The 17,699-nt window shown below is 41.8% G+C and overlaps 2 protein-coding genes across 2 annotated transcripts; both read right to left on the bottom strand.

Moving 5' to 3' along the window:
* Positions 1 to 3,065: 3,065 nt before the first annotated feature.
* On the bottom strand, positions 3,066 to 5,193 carry LOC145438747 (uncharacterized). The gene is made up of 6 exons (XM_080316100.1): positions 4,926 to 5,193; positions 4,337 to 4,513; positions 4,150 to 4,275; positions 3,980 to 4,094; positions 3,802 to 3,919; positions 3,066 to 3,414 (listed from the first exon to the last, which is right to left on the bottom strand). The coding sequence occupies exons 1-6, from the start codon at positions 5,125 to 5,127 to the stop codon at positions 3,148 to 3,150; spliced, it is 1,005 nt and encodes a 334-aa protein (XP_080172226.1). The 5' UTR covers positions 5,128 to 5,193; the 3' UTR covers positions 3,066 to 3,147.
* Positions 5,194 to 13,289: 8,096 nt separating this feature from the next.
* LOC145438746 (uncharacterized) lies at positions 13,290 to 17,699 on the bottom strand. The gene is made up of 6 exons (XM_080316099.1): positions 17,431 to 17,699; positions 15,682 to 15,858; positions 15,493 to 15,618; positions 15,321 to 15,435; positions 15,139 to 15,256; positions 13,290 to 13,985 (listed from the first exon to the last, which is right to left on the bottom strand). The coding sequence occupies exons 1-6, from the start codon at positions 17,630 to 17,632 to the stop codon at positions 13,725 to 13,727; spliced, it is 999 nt and encodes a 332-aa protein (XP_080172225.1). The 5' UTR covers positions 17,633 to 17,699; the 3' UTR covers positions 13,290 to 13,724.

The raw sequence follows: 17,699 nt of genomic DNA, 5'->3' as shown, positions 1-17,699 counted from the left end.
CCTTAACTATGAGTGATATACAGGAAGCATAGGAAACGGTTGATAGGTATAAAGGAAAATAAGCCGGTCACATGACACCGCATGAATAGCGGAACTTCGGCAGATGGACAGTATGCCATAATCTATAGTGAAAAGGGCTCGGCTCGGGAACGAATGCATAATAGAAAGCGCTAATCCACGAGATGTGCGTCAATGTGGATCTTGATTGTTCAAACGTTAGTTGAGGATTTTCACCGGATTAGGATACTACGTATCCATTTACGATTTTCCGAAACTAGATTTGGATTCACACATGGAATTTCCGAAAATTTATAATTTTCATGAGAATCATGACAAAAAATTAGTCATTACCAGATGTGGACCACATGACGCGGAACGAGTTCTGGATACATCGCGCTGTTCCTAAAGTGGGCCCCTAGTCTAAGGTATCTTCTGGATTACATGTAATGCCTGGTGCCTGCATTTGCATCCGTATCATGATGTGAGTGGGCGGTTGATTGATTGGAGGTGGGCAGTGTCACGGTGATGGTACATCCGTTTTTGTTGTTATATTGGTAATCGTAGTGACAGTGTTTTCAGACCAGGTCGATATTGTTTTTATGATGCCTGAGAGAAGAAAGAAGGTTGGTGTGATTGACCTCAATAAGGTCAGTCTCTGATAGAAGCGTGAATCAGTCCCTAAATCCATGCTTGACTTCGAAATGGCGTTGCACATCTGGGTTTACTTCACACAGAATCCCCGTGCACGCATAGCCATGTACATTTCGACACTGCAGGCTCGCTTCTCATATCTAGGGCTGGGCACAATGATTCGAGTACTCGAATCTGAATCGAGTATTAATTTTAATGATTCGAGTCGAATAGTAAAAGACGATTATTTCGAGTAATGGAAGTATACGCTCCTCGTCACTGGAAGTTAATTTATCAACGAGAATTATAGTTTCGATACTAATTTTCACTGTTGAAGCCTTGAAACCTTGATTGACCGTGTCGTAGCATACGAAACATATAGTACAAAGTGCAAACGTTACTGGGGATAGTCAGGGCCGTAACAGCACTTCGTCAGCCCCCCCAAAAAAACTTTGGTCTTGGGCCCCCCATAGTGTTATAGACCGAACGTCTGGGGGGCTTCGCCACCCACACCCCCCTCCGGCGATACACTGTTTACCACTATTGATCATTTTCATTGGGAGTTTCTTTAGTAGATCAGCTTTATTCGCCTAAGCGCGCGAAGCGCGCAAAATTTCTAGTATTCATGATTTCATCGGTCAGTATGATCGGGAATTGCATACATTGTTATCAATTTTTATCTTCTCTCTGCTCACGTAATCAGATTTGCCGGTAGAGCTGAGTGAGGTGTGTTTGAAAAGGTAGGACCACTCAATAATAATTAAACATCTTCGGGCGTATACCCGTTGGCAGGAACAAAACAGCACCTCGTCAGGCCCCCAAAAACGTGGGTCTTGGGCTCCCATAGGGTGATAAAACGACCCCCCCCCCATCACGTTGTTCGCGTTTGTCACGAAATTACCCGTACTGTATTGTGAGCCAGCGCCAAGCGCGAAAATTTTCGATAATTTATGATAAAATCGGTCAATCAGATCGGTGACTGCATATATAATATGCTATCAATATATTGTCCTCTCTACTCACGTAATTAGATTTACCGGTAAAGCTGAGTGAAGTGTCTTGAAAACGGGAGGGCCCTAAATAATGATTAAACATCTTCGGGCGGCGGAACCGTTGATATGACTTCGTTACATGATGTTATTTCGATATGACTTCGTTACATGATGTTATTTCGTGACTTCCAGTCTGCTATATCAAAAAATATAGAACCGCCCAAACGTAGGCTTCTAAACTAAGAGAAGCACACGATTTCGAATTGGTATTTCTTCACCGGCATAAAATTTTTCCCAGCGGGATTATTATTATTATATAATCACACAACAACGACAGTGGCGCTTATCGCCTGTTTAGGCCTTGTGCGCCACGACAATGCATTCGGAAAGTTCAGTTTCTTTGCTTTTGTATACTCAGGACGACTTTCATGCTCGCGCACATCCACTCTTCCATTCGCTCTCGCTTTCGTGCGTCCTCTTGCTGGTCTCTGCTGCCGACTTCGGAGCTCGGCTCACTCTTTCTCTGGGCTTTTTCAAGACGCTGCGTTAACAGCGAGATCGGCGATGAGGAGCCCAGATAAACCTCCGATTTCGAATTGGTGTTTCTTCACTGGCATAAAATTTTTCCCAGCGGGATGGTATTTGTCTTGTGAGGTTCAGATTGCAAAGACAGGAACATTCGGCGCCAGTCATTTAGGCGCCTATGGACAATTAAACCTATATGTATTTTGTATATATAGCGAAGTCTTTGATCTGCATAAGGGCATAGACCTTTTCGGCCAAGCTTTTCTCGCTGCCAATCGTTCTGGCACACTTCTTGGAGTCGAATGTTATATGGCCTAAAACTCGATTGTGTGTCTTGGTGGGTCGTGGCGCGGTAATGGCCCAATACCCAATAAGAAAGATAAATGGCTACGTGAATTCGCGCGCAGCGCGAGAAAAACATTTGAAAAAATTGCATAAATTTTCAAAAAATACTCTATGATTTATGCTAATTCACGAAAATTTTTTGGGCCCCTCATCGAGCTCGGTCCCCCCCAATTAGGGGGTTTGGGGTGCGGCAGTTACGGTGCTGGGGATAGGACAATTCCGAAATCATGGCCTTCCCACAACATTGTCATCAAGTGCAATGAAATCGGTATGGTCGAAAAAATACCAAATTATGTTTAATGTGATGGATAACAGGCATTATATTCTTTGTGGTCGCATGAAAGGTACATGCTTGAACTTTGACATATTAATTTCTTTATGACGTCATAATGAGTGATACTCGATTACTCGACTCGACTCGAAGCATATTTCGTGATTCAGAATCGAATCCGTCAGGTACTCGATTTTGCCCAGCCCTACTCATATCATTAATTGTGTCGTTTTAGCGATGCTTGTGACGTCATTATCCCTTGTCTATGACGTTCTAGCCTGATCTTATATTTATAAGTATGATTGTTCATTTCTACATAATAATTGGATATATTATGTAGATCTATCCGTGTAATATTTCAGTAATGTAGTAACTTTCACATGATCATAGCAAATTACTACCAAGCATAATTGAAACAGTCGACAAAATCAGGGCGAGCATACTGATGCTATTTGTAGCGGCGCCGTTGCCTCCCTCGTCTCCGTGGCTTACAAATTCTTCAGGCACAAATATCCGCATCACGCTGCAGCTCGTTTCATCGGTACAGCATTGGAAGAGCCGTGTCGTGGACCTCTTTTTTCGCGCTTGGGGGTGTGGGGGCGGGCGGCCACCTCCGCCACCTCCTGTACCACCTGTTCCAGTGTTTCCACCCTGAAGGTCAACACAGAACTGTGGCATAATATGGAGATAACTTTCACGAATTTGCAATCTATATTCGACAAATCCTCTACGTGTAAATTGCGACGATCTGGTATGTTGGAAACAATCAGGGTATGTTTTGCAAATATAATATGTGATTATTATGATACGGAGACATATGCCCGCCAATATTTGCATTGCTCCGATGAGTTGAGGCTATTTATGAAAGCAACCACCAAACTTTGTGTCACCGTCATCCTTTCTCACTTAATAGCGTTATGTAATGCTGCAATATTTCTACGAGCTAACTATCTGGAAACATTTATAGCTTTCGAGCATCTCCATATATCACTTCCCTGTATACAAGAACGTTTTCAAACTTTATAGGCCTATACTTACAAATTCAGTGCAAACTTCCACCGGCTCTGTGCACTGGCAGTTTGAACTGATTGAGGTGTCGACAATCTGACCGTGATAACATCCCATGATGTAAGGGAATTCGCTGATGATATGATACCTTTCAAGGCAGAATATATTTTGTGGTCATTGTGAACTAGTTCGCTCACAATATCCGTACTTGTAACGTCCGTTGGAGTCTGTTCTACCGTTGCATTCGTCCAAGTCACCCTTGGTAAGTTGCCGGCCATTTTCATCTATCGGACCATAGATCGGGAAGCCGTCAAATGCCACCCCTGTATAAGGACGGCTTTAAAACCTGTGGCCAGCAAATCCGAGATTATATTTCACCAATGATTGAAGATGGAGTATTGCAGATAATGTCTTCCAAACACGTCGGGTAGATGTGATAGTGATATCCCCCACTGGGCCCAGGGTGACCGGTACACATGTCGAAGAGATCCAGTTCCTCCACGCCTGTTTAGTGAGACGTAAGGCATATATTGACGTAATTTGATATGGCCTTGTGACATCATACCTGCATCACAGCACGTGATGGTATATGGGTTATACAAGGCGACTCCGTTCACTGCCATTCCTATTGGCCCCATGGGCAGACAGCTCGTTGCCTCGCTATACGCAGGGTTCCTGTTTATCCTCCATCTATATGTTTGCGCGGTGATGGAATTAGGGTTGTCCGCGTTCGGGAAAGTGCCTGAATGAAGCATGACAAGGTAATAAGTTTTATTGCCTCACAAAACTACCAGCTCTGATATTTCGACAGACTTCCGGATTATAATTGCCAAAAGGGTTCGTCATATACGAATCTTGTGATCAGTATAGTTATACCCGTTTCCGATTGCGACACGTTCCCGTGTATTATAGTCCGACCCTTATCACTGCAAACCTTGCCCGACATGATATGTAGCCTAACTCTGCCATGATGATAAAAACACATCTTAAAGTTCTCCTGGCGTGCTTCTTATGTATTTTACTGTGACTATTAGCTTGTCGATAAGGGTTTCGTAATATTGCAAACCAATGATGAGACAAAATACAGCGTGCTTTCGTCACACTGTTAACCATACCCGTTTTGCCTAAACAATCAACATACAACTCATCCATACCGGTATCGTGATCTGGGATCCCGTTTGCTTGCAGTATTAATTTAGTAGGATCGTTTCCATATGTTACAGACACCGTTCCCTGCAGTCCTGTGTTGTGTTCGACGTACGGTCGCGAAACAAACTGCGCGATCTCATCCTCAGTAAGACTCCAAGATTGAGATACTAAAAGACTAGAAATCACAAATACGGTGTAGAATTTCATTATGATTCGTTACACTTGCGGCGGCGCAACAATCATAGATGTACTGGTTTTGCTAATTGGAGCCAACGTTATTTATTTGGACACATTGTTTGATTTGTGAGCTAGCATTCATAGATAGGGGTTTGCCGAACATACCAGATCAATTAAAGAACAGTAACGGTACTGAGATTGAACTAAGTCAAGAAACATGCTAAACGCTGCAGAGCCATCGCTGTCTCTCTCCTTATATCCTCTATGCCAGAGGTCACCAACACGCGGCCCATACCGTATCTACCTGGCCCCAATATCGATGTTGTAGTCGCTCATTAGTGTTGTCACGCAGCGCTGCTCATAGTTCAAAATATAATGGAAGTGATGTGCTGTTTGTATATCTTTATTAAAATACTATTTCTTTTGTGGTAACTATATGCCCGTCGCCCATCCTACAAAAATGTCATTTTTTCGACATGACTCCTGGAAGACCCGCGTCTACACGTAAAATCGGTGGAATTATACCTTTTAATTTAGTCAACTTTCGAGAATTTCCACAACAACTCGTTTTCACGTGAACATCGTGCTGATTACTTAAATATAGCCGTGCGAATATTTTCCTCCTCCGATCGACCCCTTCGTACGCTTTCGCCCCCTGTTTCTCAACATCGCCCACTGGGGTAATATCGCCCACGTTCGGAACCACTAGATTAGGCCATTCGTTCTCAACCGGAGTTCCAAGGCACACTGGCGTGTGGATTGGACTGATCAGGGGTGCCGCGAGATAATTAGGAAAAGGGGGCTGCCGTCGACATAATTTTAGGACACCCAAACTCATAACAGTGTTAGGGAAGCTGGCGAATAAAAACACCTACATCACAATGAGTCAGTCATTTTGTAACCTTCACAATTCCCATCCTTACGCTAATCTGCAACGAATCAGCGAATTAATAGTAGGGTGGTGCATGAACCGGAGTCGGAGTGGATATCCGGCCGGATATTATCATTTTTGGCCGGAGCCGGACCACTACTTTTTCTGATACGGCCGGACTCGGATTGGAGCCGCCGGATCATTACTTTTTACTAAGAGTAGGACAACCTTACCCTCTTCCACCCTCGAATCAATAGTTAAAGTGAAACGTACAATGAAATCAACCATATGCCAAGTCCAAGCTGACATAATTGCTTCAGATAACCGTTGCTTTTGATCTTTGACTTTTTTATTTCCTGTTTTATTGTTTCAATCAATATTCAATACAATCCTGTGCGGAGATAATTATCATCAGAGTTTTTCGGACCGGATCACTGTCATTTCTAGAATCCGGTCTAGGAGTCGGTCCGGAGTCGAACCATAGCTTTAAAAAACAGGAAGGAGTAGGACCGGAGAAGAAAACAAAAAAGTACCACATTGCACATATAACTCCAAATTTAATACATTGTATGGAATACTGATGCTGTGATACTGTGGTCAACAAACAAGAATAAAACCATTCAGATTATCAGAAAACAAAAAATAAACAGAGTTGAGCGCATATTGATAATATGAAGAATTAATAATGTGTTTCATGTGTAACAGATATGTCATATCTTGGTATATTGAGTTGATTTTCTCGATTTATACGAAAATTTTGATAGGGTTGCGTTTAAAACAAAAATAAATTGAAAACAATAATGTTTAAAACAAGGCCCTTGTTTAAGACATGATTTTTTAGCCATGAAGTCATGAATATTTTATTGGGACGTCACAGTTGATTGACATTGGCAATTGAAAATGTAGAGTAAATATGGCTGCTTCAACGAATAGGGCTTTCGATCACTGACATGAACAGACCATAAATATCTTTAACCAGGACTACATCGTTATGCAGCATTTTTACGGTCGGTGGTCATCATCGTCAGAACACCGATTACGTACCAATGATCTGTATCTACGCGCAAAACCTGTTGAACCGACGACGATTGCGAGGACTCCTGCCACCCCACATCGTATACGTACGTCGACTGTTTTGGGTGTAAATCGTCCGTAGGCTCATTCTACATGTTTGTTAGACGTATTTACATAATTATGGCATAATTAGACAACGTTAAAATATTGTTTTTTTTTCAAAAGGGCATTTTTTTAAACACTGTTTAAAACATGTTTTAAACAAAGTCTTTTAAAGCACCGTTATTTTAAATGCAGCCGTAATTCTTGATGACCTGTCGATTTGCACCGCAACGCACCAAAGCCTCTCATTCGTATCGAGCAAAGGCATCGTCGTGTTTGCTAACAGGCTTCAAGTGTTGACATAACATCAATGCTGATTGCGTATTACGTATTTTTAGATGTACTCTCGAAAGACTTTGATCAAAACAATGTTTATTCACCTTGCACATAATAATCACCAATAGACCCTGCAGCCCATAGTGGAGGCCGTGGTTTTTAGTCCGAATGCCAAAATGTGTCCTTCTGCGTCGAATTGTGCAGATGAAGAAAATGCCTCATTGCTCATTTGACAGCCGATTATCCTTACAAAATTCCCCTCTCCATTCGAATGTTTGTGATTCGCGCATAGGTTACTTTTCTCAATAATATTGATCACTTCGGTGGTGTCAAATTCGAAGTCGTCAGGAATTGCACATGGGCTTCCAATTTCTAAACACCGATAAAATTTTCTGATGAGGATTCTGCATTTTTTTTACAATTTCAAAACTGCGTTTTGGAGTTTCTATGACTGACGCCTAACAAAATGCTTGTATGTATACCCACCGTCTGATGGCCCGCAATAAATGATGAATTCACGCCATTCGATCATTTATGGATAGGAAATATTGGCTCGTTACGCATGAAGGGATCCGAGGATATACCAGATTTTTTTCAAAAATTTACAAACCTATAAAATATCATCGTATTCAGACGGTTTCCTGTGTGTGCCGATCTTGAAGCGCATATCTAACAATGTTGTCACAACTCATGTCTTGCATCTATCTCTACATGTTTATCTGTCAAACATTGCTGACAGTTTCATCCGCTCAAAACACATAATGTACTCTGCGATGCACAAGCCACACTGCGATGTGCAATTTACTGAACAGATAGGAGGATGACGAAACGACTAGTCATGGTCTCTAAATCGAACACTACCCCGGCGTAGTTCCCGATGTACCAGTGATCCATCTTCATCTTTACTCGAATGTCGTTTTTTTGGACCTTTTTCATTGCTACTCTCACTCGCGGAACTTTATTGTTGAGGTGAGAACGATAGATACAGGTGAGACGGAGCCCAGATAAACCTACGGCGGTTTGAACGATCTACTGCCGAGAATCGAGCTGGGTACCTCCAGAATCGATGACGTTGATGTCCCCTTGAAATTCTTCGGAGGCTGTATATATGTATAACTATATAGCGTGCGTTGCAATTAGATCTGAAAGTCTATCCGAAATAAGAATTTCTTTTCTTGGGCCTGCAGGTAGCAAGAATAGTGATCTGAACTAGTGGTTCTTAAGTTTTTGTGACCTCGCGGACTGGTCAAACTCCAAAACAAATGTTGGGGACCGGTGAACCATCAAAAATCTAAATATACCTTAAATTGAATTGCGACAAATATGCAAGTCAAATGCAATATTGGGAGCTTAATTTAATCCTGCTATTCGATAATATAGCTTATACATTTATAGGGGGTTCGAAAAAAGTTTCTGCACGCGAAGTTCTTTTAAAAGCCACTAACAACTTCATTAGGATTGTTAGGTATATTTTAAAATAACTGTGGCATTGCTGTGTGCTCTATATCCTCTATAATACTGCCGATTGTCGCTTAATTGCACTGTGGGAATTTTACGAAGATTGTTTAAAAGTATCGATAGCTTTCACATTCAACTTGACCGAAACAAGATGCAGGCTACTTTTAAACTGCTTCGTACAACATTTGCACCATTGTGATGAACGCCTGAAGTATACCGTGAACTCTGCATACTCGATCAGTGCTCTTCAACCGCGGATATATATCACACGACCTAGGGTCGTACCATAATGTTCAAAAGGGGAGCCACTCGGACGGGGTGCATTGGGGTGTATCAGATTTGCATTACATTTAAAATGGACCTATATCTAGCTATCACAACAAATAATTAAGTTCAGGCTTCAGAGCAGGTTGACCGGGTCTGCAATAACGTACAGTGTTCATGTTCATGTCGACTATACGCACCTTGTAAATTACATTCCTTTTGTGGTGTTATCAGCAAGTGTTTATCCTCATCATTTAACCGCTGGTAATAGACTTCTTGATGGAAATGGATGGAGCTACATATGGGTTCAGCTTGCGATAACTGTCTTCTATAATGATTCTCGAGAAAACTGCGGCGATAGCTCAGATATATTGAATTGTCACTTCTTGCCTGATAGTTATAAATAGCGCAGTGTCTATTATTGCAGAGGCGAAGCCGGGGGGTCTCGGCGTCAAGTTGGAGAACCCCTGTGTTAAATGGGGTCTGAGAGACTCGAGCCTTGATCAGTATTTAGCATTTCCTTTACGTAGCAGCCTTGCTCATTCTTATTTCGATTAGGGGGGAGGTGGCCAACCTGCAGACGTACGGCAGCATGTAGCCGTGAAACCGCAACTATAATCATACGACCGTCCACATATAATAATATAAGCGTATGCTCAGGGCCGTAACAGCACTTCGTCAGCCCCCCCCCCTAAAAAAAAAGACGTTGGTCTTGGGCCTCCCATATAGGGAGAAACCGAACATCTGGATGGCTTCGCCCCCCGTCAGGCCCCCGTCAGGCTATACGCTGTTTACTACCGCTACTTGTCATCTACATTGGATGTCCGTTTAGTGAGTTAGCTTTCATCGTCTAAACGTGCGAAGCGCCAGAATATTCTCTAGGGCATGACTGAATCGGTCAATGTTATCGTGAATTGCATATGTATTGCTATCAATTTTTATCTTCTCTATGCTCACGTAATCCGATTTATCGGAAGAGCTGAGTGAGGTGTGTTTGTAGGTCCCGTAAATAATAATGAAACAATGAACATCTTCGGGCGGGTGGACCCGTAGGTATGACTTAGTTACATGATGTTATTTCGTGACCTCCTGTCTGCTATATCAAAATATATAGAATCGCCTAAACATACTAAACTAAAAGGTCATGCGATCTCAGATTGGCTGGATTCACTGGCATGTATCTGTTCCTGCGGGATGGTTTTTTTCTTGTGAGGTCCAGATTGCCAAGACAGGAATATTCGGCGCCATAGTCATTTAGGCGCCTTTGGGAAATTAAACCCATATGTATTTTTTATATATAACTAACTTTTCAGTCCGCATAAGGGCAGTCCTTTTCAGCCAATGTTTTCTCGCTGCCGATCGTTCTGGCACACTAATTAAAGTCGCATGTTACATGACCTAAAACTTTATATGTGTTTGTGCGTAGTGGCGCGGTAATGGCCAACGACGATATGCTCATTTCTATAAATATTGCGTATTTTTTTTTTGGGGGGGGGGGAAGAGTACCCAATTATCAAGATATGTAGAAACGTAAAATCGGCGAAGCGCGAAAATTTTTTGAAAAAGTTGCATAAATTTTCATAAAAAATCTATAATTTATGCTAATTCACGAAATAATTTTGGGCCCCCTCCGAGCTCGCCCCCCCCCCCAATTGGGGGTTTGGGGTGCGGCAGTTACGAGTCTGCGTATGCTGGCGGCCGTCAATTTGAATTGTTTCCCAAATATCTGAAAGATTTTAATTCTACTTAAAAAAATTCTTCGTGCTTAGTGCGATTTAGGGTGTGTTGGATTTTTCGTTCTAAATGTAATAGTGTCTTTGCAATCTGAGTCCCTCGTACAAATGCGAAACGCACAGGAAAGTGATGAGCTCCATAAAGAAATATCATGTTGGAATCGTATGTGCGTAACGAATTACGTTTTTTATAGAACGTTTGAGCAATTCCAATATAATTTGGCTATACCGACAACCTTGATGGGTGGTCAGGAAACTGCAATATGCAACAAAGTGATAAACAAAACCAGAAGATGCATCATCATTAATTTTGGGACCAAAATGTTCGTAGATACCCCTTTCTTCAGCTCTACCGGTTACCGTACTCTGATCACGTGGGTTGAGGATGGATAAATATTTGACAGTGATATATGTGAAACTACCAATATCATCAACGAAATTTATTTATGAGGTTGAAAAGATTTTCGCGACTATGAAACCAATCCCAATAACTTTTGCTAACAATAATACTCGCGATTTGGGTGACTTTTTGGGTATTCTGCTTCTACAATTACAAACGTTTATACGGAAGGTATGTCTTAAGAAAACTGTGATGACACAGAACACCACAAGGTCACTTCGCGGTGCGAAGTTCCCGGTAGGCAATTTAACACGAGTATTTGTCTTAAGATGTGCCACGAGGACTCTACGCTGGAATGCGTCCGTTTGCCATATATGTGTTCGAAATGCGGCCGTGAAGAGCTAAAAGGTTGATCACATCCGGATAAGGCTTGCTACGGAATCGGTGTATTATGTGGTCAGGGTATACAATTTTAAATAAACGATAAAAGGATGTTCCACGACGATAAAGATTGAAGGGCACTGCAGCTTACTAGTTAGATCTCAGCCATTTTGACCTCGCGGACTGGTAAAACCTGAAAATAATCGTTGCTGTCCGGTGAAGCTTAAAATATAAAAGTTTAACCTAAATCTCGTTACGACTTTGATTATGATTATATATAATGGAAACTTAAATTTTATGTCGGAAACTTCATTTAATACTGCCTTCAATACTAAATATTGTTCTGGGGCTCTTTTGATGTTTCTGCAAGGCGAGTCTCGCGAAGTCATGTTAAATAGCCTACCACAAACTTGATTTTGATAGTTTGGTATCCATTTTGATACAAATTGCTTTCAAACAGTTTCATACATTACTTGCACCATTGTGACGACCCAAAGTAGACCAAAATTGCTCTCAGCACACCATGCAGAAAAATATGTTTCAAAATTCTAAATGATTTTAAATTTTATGACCGGTCCACGGACCGGCGGTTGCGAACCACTATACTTCCCCATTCGACATCATGTAGAAAACCTGAACAACTTTAAATTTGATGTTTTATTCTCGATAATTAATTGACAAGCGCCCAACCTCTTGCATTTTGGAATTGAGGTATACAATTTTGATATATTTGGAGGAAATTCCCCACGGACCAGCACCAGACCACAGAATCACTGTGATGGGGGCCATAGGGCAGCAGTCATTAACTCATGTATGTAAAATTGTATATCAAAACAATAAACTTCCATCCGTTTCTACAATTTGATCACTAATTTTCTCGTATCGACATTGTCGATTCGACAACTATACCCGGTAGTGATATTACGGATAGAAATGAATATGATGCAAAGACTTTGCCAAGTCAATCAATGAAGCACGTTCAGCCTTCAAATAGCAAAAATGAAGATCGTCAATGAGTCACTAGCATGCCAGTTGACCAAACCTCACGTCACAGTAACGAAAGTAACGTGGATAATGTTTTAGCCCTGTCACTTGAGAATTATAGTCATTTTGATTACAGTCGATTCACAATGCATACCAAAATGAGTTTAATATTAATTTTATCAATTCAAAAATCTAGTTTCCGCATATCGTCTATGTTCAGGACACCGAATCTCTTCAGCAGCAACTTGTGGCTCTAGCTATGATACGGAGTACCTTATGTTGTAGTTTTTGCAGTGGCTCGAGTGCAGTTTTTTTGGCAGCCCCCCAACAAAGGATGCCATATTGTAACTTCGATTGGATTAAGGATTTAAATAGTATCAGAAGAACCCAGGCTGGCATGAAGCGTACAAGGCTGTAGAACAGGCCGCACTCCGGTGATAATTTAGTGTCTATAGGGACTGAATATGACTCTTCCAGGACATGTCCGAGTTCAATAAAACCCCGAGATATTTGGCATTATCTGTGTTGGAAACGGGCTGACCAGCGATGTTAACGGTAGGTTATTTCCTCACCTCTAACCATATTATTCCCCTCCCCAGACCCTAAGATCCCCCACCTCCAACCCTAACACTAACAAACCCTAATATCCTCCATCCCTCAGCCCTAATATCCCCCAATCCCAATATCTCTCTCACTCAACCCTAACACCCGACCCCCAATCCTAATATCCCTCTCCCCCAACCCTAAAATCCCCCACCTAAAACTAATATCAAGGCGAGAAAAAAACAATATATTTTGACGTGTTCATGGGAAACATTCATTGATGTCACAGGGGAGCACTGGCTTGTCATGGTTGTAGAACGAAGAAGCGGCAGCATTTTTAATATGAGAATTTGCGTGCCTAGTACGGCTAGTAAGTATGCTGGCATAGGCCTACATACATTGTGCTTATATGTGTCCGTGATCATCGGTAATATGAGTTTCTTCTGCTGCATTAATATAATATTTTAACCGCATAGACTTGTGGTGTTGTCAGTCGTCCCCGTATTGTGAGTTCTTGGGCAGGCGGCATTTGCAAAGATACGAGGTCTCGAGCCCAAGAACGCAACCGCGTTCCCGTTATTGCTACGAGTATCCTCCGCTACACTTATATTATATACATTTATCCGTGTAATATTTCAATAACGCAGCAACTTTCACATGATCATAGCAAACTACCACCAAGCATAATTGAAACAGTCGACAGAATCAGGGCGAGCATACTGGTGTTATTTGTAGCGGCGCCGTTGCCTCCGTCGTTTCCAAAGTCTTCAGGCACAAAAATTCGCATTACGCTGCAGCTCGATTCATCAGTACAGCATTGGAAGAGCCGTGTCGATGATCTCTTCTTTCGCACTGGGTTGTGTGGTTTAGGCGAGCGCCCACCTCCTCCGCCTCCGGTACCACCTGTTCCAGTGTTTCCGCCCTAAAGGTCAACACAGAGCTGTGACTGTGGCATAATCCGGAGAAAAAATTTTAATACGGATTTTTCTCTCTGTATGCTGCAAATGCTCTGCGCAGTGTATATTGTTAGTGAAAGTCAGATCTTGGAAACAACCAGGGTAAGTTTGTATATGATGATATTATGATGATATAAGATCCAGAGGTGGTCAGTAACGAAGTACTTCTACTTTTTCGAAGTACTCAAGTAGTTTTCCTCTAATTCTGGTACTTACCCAAGTAGATAGAATTTTCGCTACTTCTACTTCTAATTCGTGATATTTTGTGATCTACTTACTTTCTTTTCGCAATTTTCCGTTTGTAAAGTAGAAGTAGTGTAACCCTCTAATTAGAAAGAGAAACTGGGGAATTCTCGGACTGTTTTCACTTAGCTTTAACTTTCAGTTCTAACTTCGCTTCACACAAAGTGGATATGGAGTATATTTAGGTAGCAGGTTGTGTGGCCCCTTTCGCACCATTTTGTCGCCCATATGACAGATTTCATCTCACAGTAAATATGGCCCAGAGTTCTAATTGGTTTCAGTTCTTTTGTCTGGATAACATACATGTTGAAGTGAAACTCGCACTTTATTTGTCCTGCAGAAGCAATATCAGTTTAAATTAACCAAATAAAGCAGATCAAATAATTACTTGAAGTCTATTGAATTACTTTCGGCTGCTTGTCGTTTTTGAAACGTTTTATACAATAAACTCAAAATCTTAAAAGTAGTAATTTTATGTGGGTTATGAGACAATATGGCGGGTGCCTAACCCAAAAACTTGACGTGATAGAGAAAAACGGAAGTCATTTTTGAATTCATCGCCCAAAATTTAGTCAAAATCATCGTCGGTACTTCTACTTCTACTTGAATAGCTTTGTTGACTTTTTTGACCACCTCTGGTGAGATCTGCCTGCAAATATTTGCATTTTCACGAGTTAAGGCTATATGGAGTTACAGCAAATATCAAGCTTTGTGCCACCCCCTTTCCCGCATAGAGTGTTAGGTATTGCGAATTTGGATGATCTTGTTGCGAGCTCACTAGCTGTAACCAATTGTAGCTCTTGGGCATCTCCAACTAAGTCCAACATAATTTCCCTGTATACATGAAGGTTTTAAACTGTGTAGGAGTACACTTACAAATTCAGTGCAAACTTCAACCAGCTCTGTACACTGACAGTTCAAACTGATTGACGTGTCGACAATCTGGCCGTGATAGCAACCCATGATGTAAGGGAATTCGCTGATGATATGGTACCTATTTCAAAACACAATTTATTTTGTGGCCATTGTTAACTATGGTGCACTCTCAATATACGTACCTGTAACGACCGTTGGAGTCTCTTCTGCCGTTGCATTCATCTAATTCATCCTTGGTAAGTTGCCGACCATTTTCATCTATCGGACCATAGATCGGGAAGCCGTCAAACGCCACTCCTGTATTGGGGAGGGTTTAAAACTTGTTTCCAGCACACCCAAGATTATGTCTTTCACCCATGATTGAAGATGAAGTATTGCAGATAATGTCTTCCAAACACGTCGGGTAGATGTGATAGTGATATCCCCCATTACGTCCAGGGTGACCAGTACACATGTCGAAGAGATCCAGCTCCTCCACAACTGTTTAAGGAGACGGAAGGCATATAATGACGTAATTTGATAGGACCGTGTGACATATCATACCTGCATTACAGCACGTGATGGTATATGGGTTATATAAGGCAACTCCGTTCACTGCCATTCCTATTGGCCCCGTGGGCAGACAGCTCGTTGCCTCGGTGTAGGTAGGGTTCCTGTTTATCCTCCATCTATATGCTTGCGCAGTGATGGAGTTCGGGTTGTCCGCGTTCGGGAAGCTGCCTGAATGAAGAGACATGACAAGGTTTAAGTTTTATTGCCTCACAAAACAACCAGCTCTGATATTTCGACGGACTTCCGAATTCTAATTTCCAAAAGAGTACGCCATATACGAATCTTGTGACCCGTAGTTATACGCGTTACCGATTGCGCCACGCTCCCGTGTAATATGGTTCAATCCATATCACTGCAAACCTTGCCCGACATGATATGTAGCCCTAACTCTGGCATGATGATAAAATATATCTTCAAGGTCTCGTGACACAGGTGTGTGGACAACGCGTCAGTCTGACTAAGGATCAGAATATTCCAGTATCGAGTCCTGGCGTGCTCCTTATGCATTTTTATTGTGGATAGCTTGTCGATAAGGGTTTCATAACACTGTAAGCCCATAATGAGACTATACTGCTGCGGGATTTCATTACACCATATAGTGCAGGGTTGTAACCAAGTCACAAGATTTCGAGTCACAACTCAATCTCACTTTTATAGTTTTGACTCGAGTCATTTTCAATTCAGCACCGAGTCAAGTCCGAGTCCAAGTCAGCGACTATAGGGTCGAGTCCGAGTCGTGTTTTGACTCGAGTCTGAGTCCAAGTCATGGGGTTCACTGATCATTTGTCAGTTTAACCCGATTCAACCCAATTATTTCAACTCTGCTTGAGTGATATAGAATGTGCCGCATTCCGAACATAGTAATTTTTCTCAGTTTTAATAGTTTATGGCCCTATTTTCCAGGTATCAGGACTAATAGACAGTGTTCCGTCTAATTTTTGACGAGTCTGCGCACACTCACCAACTCACTGCGCAGACCCTTGGACATCAGTGCGAAACGACTAAATAAAAGTCATCACTTCAGACGTTTTGTGCGCAACTTGGATTTTCTGTGGGCAGAGACCTTGTCAGCACTGTGCATTTGCGCACGTGCGCAGCTTAGAGGGAACATTGCTGATAGAAGAAATACCAATAATGTGATAACTTTACTATTTCACGACGTTACAATTAAAACTCTGTCTTGACCGTCCTAGTCTCGAATCATATGACTTGTTTCGAATCATGCACAATGACTGGAGCAGTGTTGGGATGACTCGAGTCAATTTCAAGTTATCAAGTAGCCTACTGGGCGTCGATAAAAATCATTGAATTTTGCATATGTCCAAATTATTCGCGAATCACTGTTGAGAGCGACCAATGATTCAATGATCGTGCGTTTTGCTGGGCCTCTGTTACATCGCAAATATATTGACCGCAAACGAAGTGATCGTAGCCTATACAGCAGGGGTCGGGAACCTTTTTTGTCCGAAGAGCTATATTGGCCCTATTTTTTACATTTCAAATCTCCAAGAGCCATACATGTCTATCGGCTGTTACGTCACAATTCAAAATACGTGACGTCATCATAGCACTAATTCAAACTCACTACATGGGATTCGTCGTGTGCACTTCATTTTACCTGTAAAAACTCATACTAATTATGCTGTCTGCCTTCTTTAAGCATGCACCCTTGCATGACAATGGTCGCACTGTCAAACGTGCCAAGTATGCTGAAACAATGGAAGTACAACTCATCCATACCGGTATCGTGATCTGGGATTCCGTTTGCTTGGAGTAATAATTTTGTAGGATCTTTTCCATATGTCACAGACACTGTTCCCTGTAATCCTGTGTTGTGTTCGACGTTCGGTCGGGAAACAAAATGCGCGATCTCATCCTCCGTAAGACTCCAAGATTGAGATACTAAAAGACTAGAAATCACTAACAAGGTGTAAAATTTCATTATGGTTCGTTACACTTGCGGCCGCGCAACATTCTTAAATGCTTTGGTTTTACTGATAGGAGCCAGC

Source organism: Botryllus schlosseri, chromosome 5, assembly GCF_051294905.1.
Source record: "Botryllus schlosseri isolate E-star chromosome 5, Bs_hap1, whole genome shotgun sequence".
NCBI lineage: Eukaryota > Metazoa > Chordata > Ascidiacea > Stolidobranchia > Styelidae > Botryllus > Botryllus schlosseri.
The sequence above is the reverse complement of the archived record's forward strand: the minus strand, read 5'-3'. Positions and strand labels throughout refer to the sequence as shown.

Bases quoted from the DNA above. Each gene is read 5' to 3' on its own strand.
- LOC145438747 (XM_080316100.1), bottom strand. From the start codon at position 5,127: ATGAAATTCTACACCGTATTTGTGATTTCTAGTCTTTTAGTATCTCAA. The intron at 4,095-4,149 runs GTGAAATATAAT...GTCCTTATACAG, and splicing joins TACTCCATCTTCAATCATTG to GGGTGGCATTTGACGGCTTC. The intron at 3,415-3,801 runs GTAAGTATAGGC...GTTGACCTTCAG, and splicing joins TGGAAGTTTGCACTGAATTT to GGTGGAAACACTGGAACAGG.
- LOC145438746 (XM_080316099.1), bottom strand. From the start codon at position 17,632: ATGAAATTTTACACCTTGTTAGTGATTTCTAGTCTTTTAGTATCTCAA. The intron at 15,619-15,681 runs GTATGATATGTC...CTCCTTAAACAG, and splicing joins CATCACGTGCTGTAATGCAG to TTGTGGAGGAGCTGGATCTC. The intron at 15,436-15,492 runs GTGAAAGACATA...TCCCCAATACAG, and splicing joins TACTTCATCTTCAATCATGG to GAGTGGCGTTTGACGGCTTC.